Here is a 20,284-nt window from a genome sequence, read left to right as displayed (position 1 = left end):
TGTCCTACTGAGTTACTCCAGCTTTTCATGTCCTTCATCTGTGACAATGTGTAATGGGCCACGAGAGTAAACGACATGCGAGGCGCTGCATCCATCAGTCTTTGCTCTGACAGAGCAGGTGTCAGGTCAGTGTGTGGCCTAACACTTCGGCAGTTCCAACGATTTTACGCTCGCATTTGATATCCGTCAGCCATGTGCTTTTCCCCACAATCTCATTCTGAAAGCAATTTCTTATACGTGTTGGTGCTGCTTTACATGACAAGGTTGAACTTACATCTTGATTCGACATGTCCCAGTAAGGTCTCTCTCCAAACGACATCACCTCCCACATGACAATTCCATAACTCCACACATCGCTGGCTGAGGTGAACTTGCGGTACGCAATCGCCTCCGGTGCGGTCCATCGCACAGGGATCTTCCCGCCCTGCACAAACAATTAAACACCGTCCATGGTTAGCTTTTACAATCATTGGCATGGAATTCCCACTGAGTCTGTCATGTCAGCAGAAAGCTCTCGGATAAAGAAAATCAGGTCAGAGGCCAGTACTTCCTTACCTCAGCACAAAAAGACAAGAACATACAGGAAATGGTATAGGGAACAGGCTACCAGGCCCCTCGAGTCTCCCCTGCCATTCAATATGATCATGGCTGTTCGCTGCTGGCTTTAACTCCACTTGTGTACCAGTTCCCCGTAAACCTCAAATCCTTGAAGTTTCAAATATTTAACTATCTTCACATTAAATACGTCTACTAATCTGGACTCCAGCACCCCCATGAGCAAAAAGTGATTTGCTACCCTCTGATAGGAGGTACATGATCAGAGTGACAAAAAACTCTTCCATAAACACAGATCCATGACTTTTAGCACCAAGGAGGACAAGGCCAGCAGGTGCACAGCAATACCATTACTTGCAGGTTCACCTCCAAGTCGCGACTTGGAAAATATATTGGCATTCCTTCAATATTCCTGTCAATAAATGTGGGAACACCTTTACTAGAAGCACTGTAGTAATTCAAGAAGGTAGCTCATCCCTGTTTCAGGTCAGAGATTGGAACCTTTCTGTTTCCTGCATTTTGTTCTTTTGGATTCTAGTTGTCAACATGCGCTGGCTCACAAGAGTTCCAACGTTTTGGACCAGTCTCCCACATGGAATTTTGTCAAAGGCCTTAGTGAATTCCATGTCGATTACATCAACTCCACTGCCCCATCAGCAGGGTTATGGATTGAGACTCTTCAGCATCTTCGAGGTCTGCTCTGGCTCCCAGACAGAATACTGAGGGCTAGGCATTCTGCAAGGTGCCAACATTTGGATGAAAAGCATGCCGGAACAGAATTTAATTCCTGATCTGACTATCTTGGCAAAGTAAGACGGTGAGACAAAATTGATGAATAGATGCCCTGAGTGCTAGCAGAGTAAAGGGTCAGGCAGGAACACCTTCATGTGCTTTTTCATTACCTGCAAGGTTGCAGAGAGAGAAAGCCAGGCTCAGCTTCTGGCTCTCCCACTGAGAATGGCCACTTGCAGTGAATCACTGCCTCACAGAGTGGAGCATGGAGACATCAACTAACCCTGCCGCTGAGCTAGATCTTTAGGAACCGTTGGGTGTAGGCTTGCTGCACAATTGAACATTAAAAAGAGAAAATGACAAACCACTGCTCAAGTGCTACAATCTATCTGCGTGAAGCCATCAGCCCTGTGGGAAGGAGTTGGGAAAATGTTTTAACATTTTGTCTAAATTAGCCCTATTAACCTCTGCTCTTTAGTGTAAGTGGAAGAAAAACAACATCTCCTCATCACACTGAGTCCTTGAATCAAAGAGGTAGTTATGTGAAGTGATTTGAAAATATTATATTTCAAAACTCTGAGCTGAATGTTTGTGGTGATCCTCGGGACATTTCTGTGCCTTGAGGGGCTGCAGGATGGGCCAGTGTATTTTGCTCAATCATCTAAGGGGGCAGTGGGCCGCCAGGGCATGCAGCTGAAGGTCAAGTATAGTCCTTCCCCTGTTCATCTCTGCAGACCAGGACGTGTCTGTGCCTTCTGGGGCACAGTGGCATTTGCCTTTTTGCAATTTGTATTCCTGCTTAGTGTAAAAACAAGTTCCTACACGCAACAATGGGCACACAGTCTACTAGAGCCAGAGCATGGGAGCAGCCACAGCATGCAGTTCTTCCTCGACACAGCATGGAGCACTCTGCACCCTCGTCACCAACCGTCACATCCCTATCCCCTCAGATCCTTCAATACTAATTGAGAATGCAGAACAAATGCATTGAATTTGCCACATAGAAAATGAGCAGCTCAGCTAAACATTCAAGTCACATTTACCAGCTCTTTTTCTGGGTCAGTGTATCATACAATATTGAAATAGGTCCTTCGGCCCACTTAATCTGTGCTGACCATCAAGCGTGCACCTGCAGTAATTTACATTATTCTCCACATTCCTATCGACTCCCTCCAGATTCTGCAACTCACCTACACACAAGGGCAACTAACAGCGGCCAATCTGTGAGAAACTGAAGCATGCAAAGGAATCCCATGCAAATTCCACATGGCCAGGATGGAAACCAGGTGACTGAAGCCGTGATGCAGTGCCTCTGCTACCTGCACCAGCATGCTGTACCCTGCTTCACTGCCTCAAATTTCCAGCCATTTTCCATTCTAACATTAAAGGGGCTTGAGATATCCTGACCGTGTGAAAGAGACACTGGAAATAACCCTCACTTTTACAAGGTTCATCTTCTAGCACACGTCTGTGAGGATTTCTGCAGTTCTCCGTTTGGTTTTTTTGTACAGCTTGGAGTTGAACTGCTGCATCAACAGTGCCCGTCCCCCACCTCCATAAACCTCTTCCTTACCTGCAAAAAATCAAATTGCTGGAAGAACTTAGAGGGTTTGGTAGAAGCCTGTGGAGGGAAATGGTCATACCATGATAGGACAGGTTTGGAGGGATATGGACCATATGACGGCAGGTAAGACTACTGTTGCTGGGACATGTTGGCCGATGTGAGCAAGTTGGGCCGAAGGGCCTGTTTCAACACTGCTTTTGGTCATACCATGTTTTCCCTCCACAAATGCTGTCTGACTTGATGAGTTTCTCAGCAGTTTGTTTGTTGCACAAGGTTCCAGTATCTGCAGTCTCTTGTGCCTTATTTTTGCTACCTCTTTCCCCTTTGCTGTTTCTGCAGATCAGAACATTTAAAAGTGTTTGTGACATCTGCACCATTGGGCCATTATGCTGTTCAATATTACGCTCATATTGGACGTTTCTTGGGATACTCAACTATGGTGGGAGTGCTAGGAAAGCTATATACATTTAAATGTGTTGTTTTCTATAAATTGTGGAAAGCATATTGACATTTTAGACTTTAAACTTCAGAGATACAGCACGGAAACAGGCCCTTCGGCCCACTGAGTCCATGCCAAGGAACGATCACCCCGTACACTAACACTATCCTATACACCAGGGACATATTCTATAATTTTATTATTGTAATTTTAACAGCCAATTAACCTACAAACCGGGAGGAAACCAGAGCAAGCAGAGAAAACCCACACAGTCACATGGAGAACGTGCAAACTCCATACAGACAGCAGCCGCAGTCAGGATCAAACTCGGGTGTCTGGAACTGCAAGGCAGCAACTCTACTGCTATGCCACACTGCCGCCTAAGAATCAAGTTGCCTCTAGATTCTGCACTACATTGCTGAGTGAACAAGCCAGAATATCCTTATCGGTTCCTGTTTATTAGTGTGGGGGGGGGGACACCACGGACTAGCTCACCCCCATGGAACGCTCATAATGATAAACATAGCGTATTTCATCGATCGATCTTAATGCTTAAGCCACTTTGTTATTGGTACTGGAGTAGACAAGCGGGAGGAATTAACATGAAGAGCTGAAGCCAAAAAGTGGCGAGGTTGAATTAGAACAACAAATTTAACAATAACCGTGGTAGCAGAGTTGTTACAGTCTCAAGGTGAGATTAGATATTAAAATCGAGGACCCCACATGTGAACAAATAAGACCCTTGTGGAGGGTATAGGAGAAAAACTTTACAAAGTAGGGGATAGTAAATCAGCAGCCCTGATTTACTCTGCTGATATAATCTCCATCACGTTATGGACCAGTCTCTCCCGAAGAAGAGGAGGAGAGTTACATTTTCTAGATCAGTCTGGTCTCCTGAGTTCCTCTGGCACTTTATTTTTGCTGTAGACACCAGCATCTGCAGTCTCTTGTACCTCCAGTTAAATGTTCTGCCTGCCTTTTAAGGCACTGAGCTGCCCCACAGCACTTCCTGAACCTGGCTGTTATATTCAGGAAGGTTATCATTAAGGCTTTTGGGAGAGTTTGAACAGTGAGACCCAGAAGTCTTGCTGTTACCTTGGATGGTTGCTGCTAGTCTTTACTGCCCTTCACAACCCTGCCCAGAGTGTGAGGCAGCTGGAGGCAATCTCTCAGTGCAAGAGGCCCTTCCCAAAAGCTGTCTGAACAGATTACTTTGAAGGGAGATGGCTCATACCTTTTCATTCTCGCTCCTTGAAAATATTGTTTCTCTGTTTCAAAAGTTAAACCTCCTGTTAAGCATCTGTAACTCGTTTGTTCAAATTGAGAATGACGACAGAGGCATCCTGTCAAATTTATTGTCTACTGAGGTAAAGTCAGCAAAGTAATCTCATCACAATGTCAACTTCTTATGACCAAGGGACCAGAGCCTGGGAATTGCTTTACTGGCAATAAAGCAGAGTTGTATGTCATCCTCATTGCAGGCAATAGTGGAGTTGCTGCCTCATAGCATCAGAGACTCGAGTTAAATCCTGAACTCAAGTGCCGTCTGTTTGGAGTTTGCATGTTCTCCCTGGGACCTTGTGAGCTTCCACCAGGTGCTCTGTTTTTTCCCGCATCCCAAAGAAGAGCAAGCCAGTAGGTTAACTGGCCATGATAAATTGCCCCTAATGTTTAGGTGAGTGGTGGGCGAGGGCTTATTTCTGAGCTGTCTCCTTGACTTTATGACAAACATTGTGAAAGACTAATATACATTGAGATCTTCAATGTGAGGTTCACCGTACAGGGCTGTGGTCACTGCAAGTGTAAGATAATGCTCCATCACTTCTAGCATGATGCTTTTCTTTAATTCATTGCAGTTTTAGCCCAGCTTGAGAGAACTTTCCACATGGTTTTTCAAGGGGCATAACATAACACAAGCTGCACTCTTCCTGGTAATTGGGAAGTGTTGAGAGGATATGCCCTATGGCCCATCATGTTTCGGTCAACCATGACATCAAATTAATCTAATTCTATCTGCCAGCACATAGTCTATATACATTCTTCCATCCCTGCCTATTCTTGTGTTTGTTTAAATGCTCTTAAATGTTGCTATTGTATTTGCAGTTCAACAGCAAGCGGCAAATCCATCCCCTTCCATCCTGCTGGTCTCCCAAATGGTTGTTCATATGTATGGGGTGTCTGTAGGTCAGGCATTTGTAACCCGGGGAGATCTGTGCTGCTGCAACACGAGTTCACAACTGTTATGCTCAATGCCCCAACCGGTACAGGCAGGTATGCCATGTGCCTTTTCCCACTCTATCTATCTGCATTGCCACTATCTATCTGCTTGCACCCCATGATTCCCCTTTACCTAAATAAGGGTTTTTGCCTTTTGCAGTATACTTTCCTCTTGCATTTGACTACTTTAAGTGCTATACCTCACATTTGTCTGGAGATTAAACTCCATCTGTCAGTTCTCCGCTCATATCTCCAAATGATCCGATATCCTGCTTGGTCAACCTTCCTCATTTTCCACAACTGTGTTAATGTTTGTGTTACTATTCATCATAAAGATATATCATAAAGAACATGAAACATGTTCATGATGCATAGGATGGGGCAATATAGAAACAGTCCGGGACTACTGGTGTGCCTTCCCGCCAGGAATTGCAGGGAGAACATGAGCGCACCCACTCTTTGCATGGCCGCACTTGATTTTCAGGGTTTCTCGTCGCTTGTCTGAGATCAAGGAGGTGCTGTTGGGTTTCTTGTAGAGGGTTCAGGTGGATAAACCCTCCCAGGGCCTGATGGAATCTAGGGCCTGATGGAATCTATCCCAGATTATGGGGAGAGATAAGAGAGGAGATTGCAGGGGCCTCGATGAAGATCTCTGTATCCTCACTACCAACAGGCAAGGTCCCAGATTGGAGAATGGCCAATGCTGTGCCTTTATTTTACTAGAGATTATCCAGGAAATTATAGGCCAGTGAGCCTCATGTCAGTGGTGAGGGAGGTTTTTCAGAGTATTCTTTGGGATAGGATTTACTCACATTTGGAAGAGAATTAGAGGCAGTCAGCATGGCTTTGTACACAGCAGACCATGTCTTTGTATATTATTGTTTTTTGAGGATGTGACGAAAGTGACTATGAGAATACGGCAATGGATGGGGTCTGCATACAATTTAAAGGTGTTTGATAAAGTCCCTCCTAGCCTCCTCAGGACAATGTCCAACAGAAATTGCTCATTCAAGATCGATTCCAGACTGCAATAAAACTGTGACCACCACTTTCTCCGGATGGTAGAACAAATATTGAGTGATAAGTTTGAGCCCTTAATATAACCAAAGTTCCACAAGTATTCGCAAAACAACATTTGAAAGCAATTTGATGCAATTGATGATTACAGATTTAATTTTGTGATTTGGTCCATTATAGGAGTTAAGCTGACTGAATATCCAGGAGATTTTAACAGACATTCCAAACCTTTGACTTGATGCCAGTCCTAAAATCATTCTTGAGCATCTGCTTCCTTTATTTATGAGCAGATTTCATGTGGGATTGCTCAATGTGAATCAAAGCCTTGCTAAAGTATGACAAGAAGAGTAATGGGTGCAGGAAGAATGTACCATATGTCTAACTTCCAACACTCGATTACAGGTAACGGTTAGTTTGGTCTGTCTTTGCCTTTTCTCACAGACAACGGCTCAAAGGTTTACAGATCACGAAGATACATACTATTCGTGGCTCTCTCATGCACAAGAGGATTAATGTTCACAATGTAACTGTGTAGATTCCTATCAGGAAACAATCTGTAATGAATTATGGTGAAACTCAAAATCCAGTGCACATGACAAAACTTCAAAAGTCTTCTTTCTTGCTGTTTCTGGAACATGCAGGATTATGGTTTCCACTGGAATCCCTTGTCGCCCTCAGAAATGTGAAATACTATAGGGAGAGAAGTTCAGTAATGTCAGCTCATGAAGTCACGTCTGTGGTAATTAAACCCAGCCACAGCAGAGTTCCTGGGCTGATTAGGTTGTGAAGAATGTGGGGAAATACCTGCCAGCCAAAACTGTTTCTAAAGAATAACAGTGTGTTCTTAATTATTAACTAGACACAAGGTGTGATTTGCATGGGAAATCTAAGACACAACGTCTCCATTCTCAGCATATTAGGAAGTGGCTGCTGATTAGCACTTCCCTTTTCCTAGTGTTAATCGCACCTTTGATCCATGAAATGACTTTTGCATTATAATATAGCTTTGCAGCAAATAAGGGTTAAACATTTTCTTTCAGGTTGAAAATGGTGCTGAATGATACTAGCTGTGTCTCGGAAGGTTGATTGTACACGATAATCTAATTGGGAATTTATCACTTGCTGTAAGGTGCCTCCACTTGACAACACCAACCAATATTTAGCTGTGCCATTCTTTGGGTTACCAGTAATCTGGCATGCAACTGCCTTTAATTATTGCCCATTGATTGAATTCACATTCAAAGATAATACAACTCTTTGTCACATAAAAATCCAGGAATCCCGTAATCAAAACCATGAGGTCAATCATGACATTTAAAACTTGGACAGGTACGCGGATAGGAAAGGTTTGGAGGACTAAGGGCCAGGCGCAGGCATGTGGGATTGGCTTGGTTAATCAACTTGGTTGGCATGGACGATGGGCCACTTTTCATGCTGTATGACCTTATAACTTCAAAACAACTCAAAGGAAACCATTAGCAAACACAGATTCTCAACACATGTCAGAGTACCACTTGAGTTCACCAGAAGAATTTATTTAAAATTGGATAGACAGGTAATGTCAAAGGATCTATAGGTCTCAAGGGCCTGAGCTATGGCTGGGTATAGGACAAGGTAGGACATTATTCCTTGGAGCGCAGGAGAGCTATTGGGAGAGGTTGGGCAGACCTTGGATCACAGGGAGCTGAAGGGTGATTTTACAGAGGAATATAAAATTATATGGGGAATAGATCAGGTGAATGGACAGATGTTTCTAGGATTGAGGAATGAGGAACTTGGGGGCATAAGTTTAAGGTGAGAAAAGGAAAGATTTAATAGGAATGAGGGCATCGTTTTCACACAGAGGGTGGTCATTATATGGAACGAGATGCCAGAGGAAGTCGTTGAGGCAGGGACTATAACAACATTTAAAACATATTTACAGGTACATGGGTAGGAAAGGCTTAGACGGGCTTTAGCTTAGGAAGTAATTACCAGAACCGATGTGGAATAATGATTTAAAACAAGGGTTTCCATACAAGATTTCGAGGGGCTTAAGGGAGAATTCACCTTATGCATTTTCTAAAATGAATTGTTTTAATTGGATTGTGAGATGGGGATGCCACTGGAAATGTTTTTCCCAAATGAGTAAACTCACGGTGCCTGAGAAACGATCACATTCATAGGTCTGGGGGGGGGCATAATTTAGACTTTAGAGATACAGCGTGTAAACAGGCACTTCGGCTCACTGAGTCTGCACTGACCAGCGATCACCCCGTACAACAGCGCTATCTTACGCACTAGGGATAATTTACAATATGATTTTACTGAAGCCAATTAACCAACGAAACCTGTACGTCTTTGGAAGGTGGGAGGAAACCAGACCACCTCGAGTAAACCCACACGGTCACAGGGAGAACTTACAAACTCTGTACAGAACCCATAGTCAGGATCGAACCCGGGTCTCCAGAGCTGTAAGGCAGCAACTCTGCCACTGCACCACTGTGCCACCTGGAATGGGTAAGAATGGCGCATTTTCTTCTTCGAAAGACATGAGTGATCTAGATATTTTTTAGGCAACGTGGTGGTTTGTGAGTTAACATTACTGCTACAATTAGAATTGTGAGAAGATATATTTATTTGAAGGATCATCATGGAACGATACGAGTTGTTATAATTAACAGACTTAAAGCTGGTTGTTCTACTACAACATATTTCCATAGTGCTAAATGGATAGAACACAATTAATGAATTAGGGAACACTATTTGTATTACATGGGCCTCATTAGTTGTAATGTAATTTCACTCGGGAACTAAAGCACTACTTAAATGTTACTTTAGAAATCGATAACCAGAAAAAAGCTGACTTGGGGGAAAAAGCAGACAAGGGAAAAAAAAAGTTGTTTCCATGTAACTTCCCCGCAGCAATCAGACACTATTGCCTTTGAGGAATATGTCAGTTTCATCATGAATGGCCATGGAAAGCAATTGCTTTTATTAACACCTTGTACAATGATAGTCTATTAAAAAAAAAGTAACATACAGCCTTTGGTATTTTTAATTTGCAGTAGCAAAAATAAATACGCAGCTATTAAAATGTCCTTTTGTATTTGAGCATCATATCTGAAAAATAACTCTCTAGCCCCGAGACTCTTTTCCTTAAAGGCATAATTATTTTTATAATACAATTTTCTAAAATTAAAGATTGCTTAAGAATGCCATTATTGCATTCGAGCATAACGGTCTGGACTGAACCCTGTAGAATCACATTGATAACAGCTCTCAAATCACAAAAAAGTCCATCTAGAATTATTCTTTACTTCCTGGATATAGATATAGAGGAGCAACAGTGGAAAGCACGAGGCCAGTAACCACTAACGAGTTCCAATGTCCTTCATATTCAGCATAAAAGTTGTCGCATTGTTTTGGAAAAGGCCAAAGTTGAAATTGGAGTAAAGGTCCTAAGCTGAGATAAGGCCAGTTTTATTAGATTTAGCAAGAGTGCACCGAAAACTGCAACTTCAAGGTAAATCAGCATCTGCGGACATTAAAGGTGATTCAAGGGATTTGGCATAAATCTGTTCTCAGAAAGCTTATGTGGGATAGTAACACCGCAAAACAGCAGAAAGCCTGGAACAGTTTAGAAAGTGTAGGAGTGAAATTAAAATTGGAAAATCCAAAGATATTTTACTGATATACAAAGAACAGAGCAGAGCAGGGCCGGAAAGGTAATCTGTTCATGAGGTGAACATTGGTAAAGGGGTGATAGGAGAGATGAGGAGAAATTTCTTTCATCCAGAGGTTGGGTGGGTGAATGGAACTTACAGGACAGAAATGAAGATCGCCTGATTGTACTTGCTTGATCACATGGTGTGACATGAACTTACAGTCTTCCAACATACAACTTGCTGCTCAAAATTAAACAAATTGCCAATTTGTTTATGAGAACCTAAAAGGTAGCTAGATCTCTGGAGAGAAGGAATGGGCAACGTTTTGGGTCGAGGCCCTTCTTCAGTCTGAAGAAGGGTCTCAACCCAAAACGTCGCCCATTCCTTCTCTCCAGAGATGCTGCCTGTCCCGCTGAGTTACTCCAGCATTTAGTGCCTACCTTTGATTTAAACCAGCATTTGCAGTTCTCTCCTACACAGGTAGTTATATCTAAGCCACGAGGCAAGAATGATCTTAGATTCTGTTTAATTCATTGGATTCTCCAGTTAACCTGCAATGATCACACCAATAACATAGGCGCTAATTCTCCCCTGTTTAGTCGATACCTTTTACAATTTTATCCACTGGTTAGCAAGCTGCTGCAATGTGTGGCATTTACATTCCATGGCAACCTGAGAAAGGCCTTAAAGCAAGTGCTTTGGGATTGTCTGGTTACAACACAGCGAGCTTCACAATGGGGTATCTACAGAACATCTCAATGCACACTTGTCATTTATCCAGTCAATAAAATGAAGATTAACAGCTCTCTAATCTCTGAAGCTTCTTGCTTACACTGAGATTTCAAGTTGTCCAGATACGTGAATACTAAAGAATGATATTATTTCAGCCGCTCTTTACATCAACTCAGCTTAAATGTCAGGGTTCATCTTGTTATCTGTTGCCCTTGAATAAATTTTTGACATGTACATTCTCTTTTCCTTTTTGCGGTGAGAGGTTTTTTATCAGACATCTGCCATTTCAGTTTTACTATGTTTAGCATTTCACTCACACGTTAGTCCGAGTGTTATTGTCTACCATGGCATTTGAGAAGAGGCACAAGTTCCTCCATCATGGGACCTTAGTAACGGCAGAGAGATTATGGGACAATGGCATGCCTGAGGATTACTAGAAATTCTATATTCTTAATTGGTTTTGAGGGAATAGGAATCTAAACGGGAAATTTTCAATATCATATTATAGCTCTGAGACTTGATCTGCATGAATGCTCATGCTAAGCCTAGTTCCTACTCTTGTGTATTGAGCACATAGTTTAGGCAGAGGATTCAGTGCAGTGTTAAGGGTGTGCTGTGGTCTTTTAAGGTGACCAAAGATATTTGCTTGTCAAATGCTGATTCCAGATCCCATTCAAAACATCCTAGATTATGTGAATACATTGGATTCTTCAGTTAACCTGTAATGACCACACCAACAACACAGGGGCTAATTTTCGCCTGTTTAGTCGATATCTTTAACAATTTTTTTCCCCGGTTATACGCGACCTCAGTGTCTGGCCAATACTTATTCTTCAATCAAAAGTCTAAACAGATTATAGAGCCATGTATCTCAATTCTGTTGGGTGGAGATGTTTTTAACATAAAATGGCTGCTCTATTTATGAAAGTACTTTTTACTGACTTCAATGGTGAGAAAAACTGAGTAGGCAGCATAACCCGCAACCAATCAGTAATTGTGGGCTCCATTGAAAATTAATTTTCACATAGATTGGTCATTGCATTCAAAACTGAGAGTAGGAATAAACACGTCCTTTTCAGGATGTAACTAGTGGAGTATCCCAAAGATTGTGTCTTGGCCCTCCATTATTTACAATTTATATTAATGACCTAGCGAGGGGGCAGAGTGTAAGGAAGCCAAGCTTGCTGATGACATGTAAATAGGTTGGGGGGGCATGTTGTGATGAGGATATTTGGAGGCTGCCACACGATACAGACAGATTGAGAGAGTGGGCAAAAACTTGGCAAATGAAGTTTAAAGTGGTAAACTGCGAGGTCATGTACTGTGGTAAGAAGAATCAAATTGTGGCTAACGATTGAAATGGAGAAAGATTGCAGTTGAACAAATTACAGAGGGACCCAGGTGTTCTTGTACACATAGAAACATAGAAAAATAGGTGCAGGAGTAGGCCATTCGGCCCTTCGAGCCAGCACCGCCATTCAATATGATCATGGCTGATCATCTAAAATCAGTACTCCGTTCCTGCTTTTTCCCCGTATCCCTTGATTCCCTTCGGCCTAAGAGCTAAATCTAACTCTCTCTTAAAAACATCCAGTGAATTGGCCACCACGGCCTTCTGTGGCAGAGAATTGCACAGATTCACAACTCTCCGGGTGATGATTTTTTTCCTCATCTAAGTCCTCAATGGCCTACCCCTTATTCTTAAACTGTGACCCCTGGTTCTGGACTCCCCCAACATCAGGAACATTTTTCCTGCACCTAGCCTGTAAGAATTCCTTTAAGAATTGTATCTGTTTTTATAAGATCCCCTCTCATCTTTCTAAATTCCAGTGAATACAAGCCCAGTTGACCCATTCTTTCATCTATGTCAGTCCTGCCATCCCGGGAATTAACCTGGTGAACCTACGCTTCACTCCCTCTATAGCAATAATGTCCTTCCTCAAATTAGGAGACCAAAATTGTACACAATACTCCAGGTCTCACCAGGGCCTTGTACAACTGCAGTAGGATCTCCTTGCTCCTAAACTCAAATCATCTCGAAATGAAGGTCAACATGCCATTAGCTTTCTTCACAACCTGCTGTACCTGCATGCTTACTTTCAGTGACTGATGTACAAGCACACCCAGGTCTTGTTGCACCTCCCCTTTTCCTAATCAGACACCATTCAGATAATAATCTGCCTTCCTGTTCTTGCCACTAAAGTGGATAATCTCACATTTATCCACATAATTATACTGCATCTGCCATGCGTTTGCCCACTCACCCAATCTAAACAAGCCACCCTGCAGCCTCATAGCATCCTCATCGCAGCTCACACCGCCACCCAGCTTTGTGTCATCTGCAAACTTGGAGATGTCACATTTAATTCCCTCGTCTAAATCGTTAATATATATTGTAAATAACTGGGGTATTAGCACTGAGCCTTGCAGCACCCCACTAGTCACTGCCTGCCATTATGAAAAGGACCTGTTAATTCCCATTATTTGTTTCCTGTCTGCCAATAAGTTCTCTATCCATGTCAACACCCTACCCCCAATACCATGTGCTCTAACTTTGCACACTAATCTCTTGTGTGGGACCTTGTCAAAGGCTTTTTGAAAGTCCAGGTACACCACATCCACTGGCTCTCCCTTATCCACTCTACTTGTTACATCCTCAAATAATTCCAGAAGATTAGTCGAGCATGATTACCCCTTCCTAAATCCATGCTGACTTTCACCGATCCTGTCACTGCTTTCCAAATGCGCTGCTATAACATCTTTAACAATCGACTCAAGCATCTTCCCCACTACCAATGTAAGGGTAACTGGTCTATAATTCCCTGCTTTCTCTCTCCCTCCTTTGTTAAAAAGTGGAGTTACATTGGCTACCCTCCAGTCCACAGGAACTGATCCAGAGTCGAGAGAACATTGGAAATAATCACCAATGCATCCACGATTTCTAAGGCCACTTCCTTGAGTACTCTGGGATGCAGACCATCAGGCCCAGGGAATTTACCTGCCTTCAGTCCCAACAGTTTACCTAACACCATTTCCTGACTAATGTGGATTCCCTTCAATTCCTCCCCCCCAACTAGATCCTCGGTCCCCTAGTATTTCTGGGAGTTTGTGTCTTCCTTACTGAAGACAGAATCAAAGTACTCGTTTAACTGTTCTGCTATTTCCTTGTTATAAATTCACCTATCTCTGATTGTAAGGGACCTACATTTGTCTTCACTAATCTTTTCTTTTTTACATACAGTATCTGAAGAAGCTTTTGGAGTCAGTTTTTAATATTCCCTACAAGCTTTCTTTCATGCACACATCACAAATGTTAGTAGGCAGGTGCCATTATTACAGAAGGTTGGAGTTTAGTTTTAGTTTTTTTTTGTTTTAGAGATACAGCACGGAAACAGGCCCTTCGGCCCACCAAGTCCGCACCAGCCAGCGATCCCCGTACATTAACACTATACACACACCAGAGGCAATTTTTACATTTATACCCAGCCAATTAACTTTCAAGCCTGTACATCTTTGGAAAATACTAAACATGACTATTTTCATTTATATGACATTGCTGTGTCCCAAACATGATGGTGCCCTGAAATGGGGGGACTATGTATAAACACTGCTGTAATTTCTACATGGTGAAACGAAATGTATAAAAATTGCCTTTATTAAAATCTGAAAATGTGCACTTTAACCACATGGGATTTTTTTCTATTACAAATCTTAAAATGTGGAGTACATAGGCAAATAAATAAATGATGGGTCTTTGTCCCAAACATTATGGAGGGCACAGTATTTGCACTTGGGAAACAAGCCAATTAACCAACCAAGCATCATGTCTTAGGGATGCAAGAGGAAACTGGGGGAATCCACGCAGTCACAGGAAGAACATGCAAACTCCACAACAGACAGCACCCAAGATCAGGATTGAATCTGGAACACGAGCTTGTGGCCGCATCTCTGAATACTGTGCATTGTGCCACCTCGACAATGGGAAGGTACAAATGTGTTTCGTAGTCGAACCAAATATGGTTGGCAATGGAGACAAGAATGGGATGGCACCATATGAGAGCGATGAGGGTAATGATGGTTTCAAATCTTGGACAGTGTACTGACGGTCGGAGGTGGCCAGCCCTATCCCGCAAAATTAAAATTCACATGACTGAAACCTGGAGCAGAAGTCGTGAAGCAAAAAATGCTTCTCACAGGGTTTATTGTATCTCATTTTGAAAGCTTGTCAACTGGAGACAAACTTCACACTGAATTGCTCCGGCTCTTGGAGACCATGAAGTGTTGCACTGTCTTTTAAAAATATAAATCCTAAGGAATTCTTATTTGCCTTCAATCAACCACTTGTTTATTTCTATCTGTACGCTGATTCATTATTTTGTCCCTAAAAGTAATATAAGCGTTTGCTTTAGATTCTATCGGGGGAATTATCTACAGAGTGTCACGGAGTCAAACAGTGCTCACGGAGCTGAACCAACAAACAATTGAAATGCTTTATCGGAAATAACTGCACTGATTAGTGACTGTAAACCGACCAGTGTCAACCCATTCTATGAATGCCAGGGACTCCAGTAGCCCCAGGGGTGCAGTGCTGTCGGAGCTCAGCAGAGCACCGCTCCGGCACCTCTGTAAAAAAAAGCCAAAATAAACAGCGGGGAGTTTAACAGCAGCCGCTCTGGCACCAGTGACAGCTCCGGCACCTAAAAAATTACCACTGCAACACTGAGTAACCCCTACAGTTACATTGCCCTGACAATGTCCATTTGGACAGGATATTTCCCTTCAAATCAATGCATAAAATGTGTCAGCTTGACAATGTCATTACATGTTTGGTGGAAGAAGGAGAGAGTTCTTCATTTCTCTTCCTGGTAGAAGGTATGGAATAATTGTACCACTGCCCAGCTTTGAATGCGTTGTCAATTTTGCTGCTATTTCTTCCATGGAACATCTAACCTCAATGAAGAATGTACAGGTAAAACTTCGTATACCTATGTAGGCTCGAAGTTTTCTTGCTGCACTCTTCAAAGCAGGGTTCTGCAAATAAGTGCACTCCATTCTTCAAGTCAGCTTGTCGAGATAGAGGATAACAGAAAATTGCTCCTGATTCACGTGATGTTATTCCTTAATGACTCACACAGCTATTTGGATGACACTTCTTCCCACCCTGTCGCCTGCAAAAAGTCTATCCCCTACTCCCAATTCCTCCGTCTACGCCGCATCTGCACCCAGGATGAGGTGTATCACACTAGGGCATCAGAGATGTCCTCATTCTTTAGGAAACGGGGCTTCCCCTCTTCCATTATCGATGAGGCTCTCACTAGGGCCTCCTCTATATCCCGCAGCTCCGCTCTTGCTCCCCATCTGTAACAAGGATAGAGTCCCCCTTGTCCTCACCTTCCACCCCATCAGCCAGTGCATACAACAAATTATCCTCCAACATTTCCGTCACCTCCAACGAGATCCCACTACTGGCCACATCTTCCCATCTCCTCCCTTTCTGCTTTCCGCAGAGACTGTTCCCTCCGTAACTCCCTGGTCCACTCGTCCCTTCACACCCAAACCACCCCCTCCCCAGGTATTTTCCCCTGCAACCGCAGAAGACGTAACACTTGTCTCTTTACCTCCCCCCTCGACTCCATCTAAGGACCTCAACAGTCTTTCCAAGTGAGACAGTTCATCTGCATCTCCTCCAAACTCACCTATTGTATCCGCTGTTCCAGATGTCAACTTCTCTACATCGGCGAGACCAAACGTAGGCTCGGCGATCCTTTCGCTCAACACCTTCGCACAATTTGCCTTAACCAACCTGATCTCCCGATGGTTCAGCACTTCAACTCCCCCTCCCACTCCCAGTCTGACCTTTCTATCATGGGCCTCCTCCATTGTCATAGTGAGGCCCACCGCAAATTGGAGGAACAGCATCTCATATTTCACTTGGGCAGCTTACACCCCAGTGGTATGAACATTGATTTCTCTAACTTCAGATAGTTCCTCTGTCCCTCCCTCCCCCCCCCCCCCTTCCCCAGTTCTCCCACTGTCTTCCTGTCTCCAACTACATCCTTTCTTTGTCCCGCCCCCTCCCCTGACATCAGTCTGAAGAAGGGTCTCGATCCGAAACATCATCCATTCCTTCTCTCCTGAGATGCTGCCTGACCCGCTGAGTTACTCCAGCATTTTGTGATACCTTATTCCTTAATAGATCAATTACTGAATTGTCAGTGAATCATTTTCCACAGTCCATGGTTTTAAAACATCTTTAACGTTACTGTTACCCTTTTATTTGCCTTGTTTATCAGATGGACAACAAAGGAAAATAATAATCAGATTAATTATCAATCACCACTGTGTTTCCATCTTCTTGTTCTGTGTATGTTGGGAGCTGGAAGTTTATTTGTGATGGCACCTGTATGCTGTAAAGTTACTAAAGAGAACTGTAAAATGTATCAGCTAGTGCTGCTTTTAAACAGATTCTGCAGTCAAGCATTACAAGCTACTAATTCAACAGCTTCTGTGCTTATATGTGTTTAGCTTTAAATCTTAATAAACTTTTTTTTTTGCTTGGAACCAGAAAATAAAAACAGCTTGCTACCATGGTCTTTACCATCGATCACAGAGATTACAGTGCACATTCCTCAGCAGTAACTGTAGCACACAAGCTCAACGCCAGAGGAATTCTATGTACACTGAGGGACTCATTGCTTTCTTTATTTGGCTGTTTCAGAAAGGAGGGAGAAAGAGAGGGGTTTGTAAACAGTATGGATTATTGTTTGGATGGATGCAACAAGTATGAAGAAGTAGCTCAATGTTTAATATCAGCATGACTACCAGTCCACTGGGGTTGAAATGGTGCAGCTGCTCCCAGGCTAACCTCTCATTCTTCCGTTTCATTAATGTGCTGGGAATTAGTGTCAATTCTAGCCCACGTATTGTTGCCAAGACTCGGTATTATATTGCTGCTTGTCGGGCAACAGCACTCACTGCTCACTCAATGGTCTCAGCTCTGAGCACAGTACCAGACTGGAGCCTCACACAAGCACCTCCCACATTTCCAATCAATCCTTCATCCCATCTGCTGTCCTCCGATTCAGATCTCCGCTCTCATCCCACACAACCGCTTAGCTGGTCCCTGATCTTGCGATCTGGTCTGGAGGCAGCAGGGTTGTCTGCACTTAGATCCCTCAGCAATGGCTTTCAATTTGATGTTATATTTGCTTGGAGCTAGCCTGGGTATAAAAGAGCTGCACCTCAAAACAATTTTATACAAAACGTTTCAGTGTAGGCGAAACACTGTGATGCTTTCTACAACCTTCGGACTTTGTGAGGAAGATGAAGGATGGTTGATGGGAAGTCTCAGTTGAATGCAGGCATGTGCACTAGCCAGTTTATGCACAGCAAGATCCACAAATCATAATTTAAGCGATCAAGTTACCTGCCTAGTGATACTGGTTAAGAGGAGATATTTGGATGGAAACCTCTTTAGTTTAGTTTAGAGATACAGTGCAGAAACAGGCTCTTCACTCCACGCCGACCAGTGATCCCCACACACACATACTATCTTACACACACTAGGGACAATTTGCAACTAAACCAAGCCAATTAACATCCAAACCCGTACGCCTTTGGAACATGGGAAGAAACTGGAGATCCCGGAAAAACCCCACACACGTCACAGGGAGAACAATAGACAATAGATGCAGGAGTAGGCCATTCGGCCCTTCGAGCCAGCACCGCCGTTCACTGTGATCATGGCCGATTATCCACAATCAGTACCCCCTTCCTGCCTTCTCCCCATATCCCTTGACTCCATTCCCTTTAAGGGCTCAATCTAACTCTCTCTTGAAAGCTTCCAGAAAATCGGCCTCCACTGCCTTCGGAGACAGAGAATTCCACAGATGCTCAACTCTCTGGGTGAAAATGTTCTTCCTCATCCCCGTTCTAAATGGCCTACCCCTGTGGCACCTGGTTCTGCACTCCCTCAACAATGGGAACATGTTTCCTGCCTCTAGCATGTCCAATCCCTTAATAATCTTATATGTTTCAATAAGATCCCCTCTCATCCTTCTAAATTCCAGTGTTTACAAGCCCAGTCGCTCCATTCTTTCAACATATGACAGTAAAGCCATCCAGGGAATTAACCTTGTGAACCTAAACTGCACTCCCTCAATAGCACGAATGTCCTTCCTCAAATTTGGAGACCAAAACTGCACACTATACTCCAGGTGTGGTCTCACCAGGGCCCTGGACAACTGCAAAAGGACCTCTTTGCTCCTATACTCAACTCCTCTTGTTATGAAGGCCAATGTGTCATTAGCTTTCTTCACTGCCTGTTGTACCTGCATACTTACTTTCAGTGACTGAAGTACAAGGACACCCAGATCGCAATGTACTTCTCCTTTTCCTAACGACACCATTCAGAAAATAATCTGCCTTCCTATTCTTGCCACCAAAGTGGATAACCTCACATTTATCCACATTAAACTGCATCTCACCCAACCTATCCAAGTCACCCTGCATCCTCCTCACAGTTCACACTGCCACCCAGCTTTGTGTCATCTGCAAATTTGGTAATGTTACTTTTAATCCCTTCATCTATGTCATTAATGTATATTGCCAATAGCTGCGGTCCCAGCACCGAGCCTTGCGGTACCCCACTTGTCCCTGCCTGCCATTCTGAAAGGGACCTGTTAATCCCTACTCTTTGTTTCCTGTCTGCCAACCAATTTTCAATCCATGTCAGTACCCTACCCCCAATACCACATGCTCTAATTTTGCCCACTAATCTCCTATGTGTGACCTTATCAAAGGCTTTCTGAAAGTACAGGTACATTACATCCACTGGCTCTCCCTTGTCTATTTTCCAAGTTACATCCTCAAAAAATTCCAGAAGATTAGCCAAGCATGATTTCCCCTTCGTAAATCCATGCTGACTCAGACCGATCCTGTTATTGCTATCCAGATGTGCCATTATTTCATCTTTTATAAATGACTCGAGCATCTTCCCCTCCATTGATGTCAGGCGAACTGGTCTATAATTTCCTGTTTTCTCTCACCTTCCTTTCTGAAAAAGTGAGATAACATTAGCTGCCCTCAAACCTACAGGAACTGATCCTGAATCTTTAGAACATGGAAAATGATTACCAATGTGTCCACGATTTCCAGTGCCACCTCCTTAAATACCCTGGGATGCAGACCATTAGGCCCTTAAGGATTTATCAGCCTTCAGTCCCACCAGTCTACCCAACACCATTTCCCGCCTAATGTGAATTTCCTTCAGTTCCTCCGTCACCCTAAGTCCTCTGGCCACTAGTACATCTGGGAGATTGGATCTGTCTTCACGAAGGAAGGCACAAACAAAGTACCTGTTCAACTCGTCTGCAACATCCA

At 43.3% G+C, this 20,284-nt stretch overlaps 1 protein-coding gene across 2 annotated transcripts in view; it reads right to left on the bottom strand.

Moving 5' to 3' along the window:
- LOC144599564 (ephrin type-B receptor 1) overlaps positions 1-20,284 on the bottom strand; it is a 424,097-nt gene that overhangs the window by 24,736 nt on the left and 379,077 nt on the right. For both annotated transcript variants that reach the window (XM_078410599.1, XM_078410600.1), the window contains exon 13: positions 275-424. In XM_078410599.1, coding sequence (XP_078266725.1) covers positions 275-424 — 150 coding nt within the window. The remainder of the gene's footprint in view (positions 1-274; positions 425-20,284) is intronic.

This window comes from Rhinoraja longicauda, chromosome 13 (genome assembly GCF_053455715.1).
Source record: "Rhinoraja longicauda isolate Sanriku21f chromosome 13, sRhiLon1.1, whole genome shotgun sequence".
NCBI lineage: Eukaryota > Metazoa > Chordata > Chondrichthyes > Rajiformes > Arhynchobatidae > Rhinoraja > Rhinoraja longicauda.
This window is presented reverse-complemented; position numbering and strand designations above follow the sequence as displayed.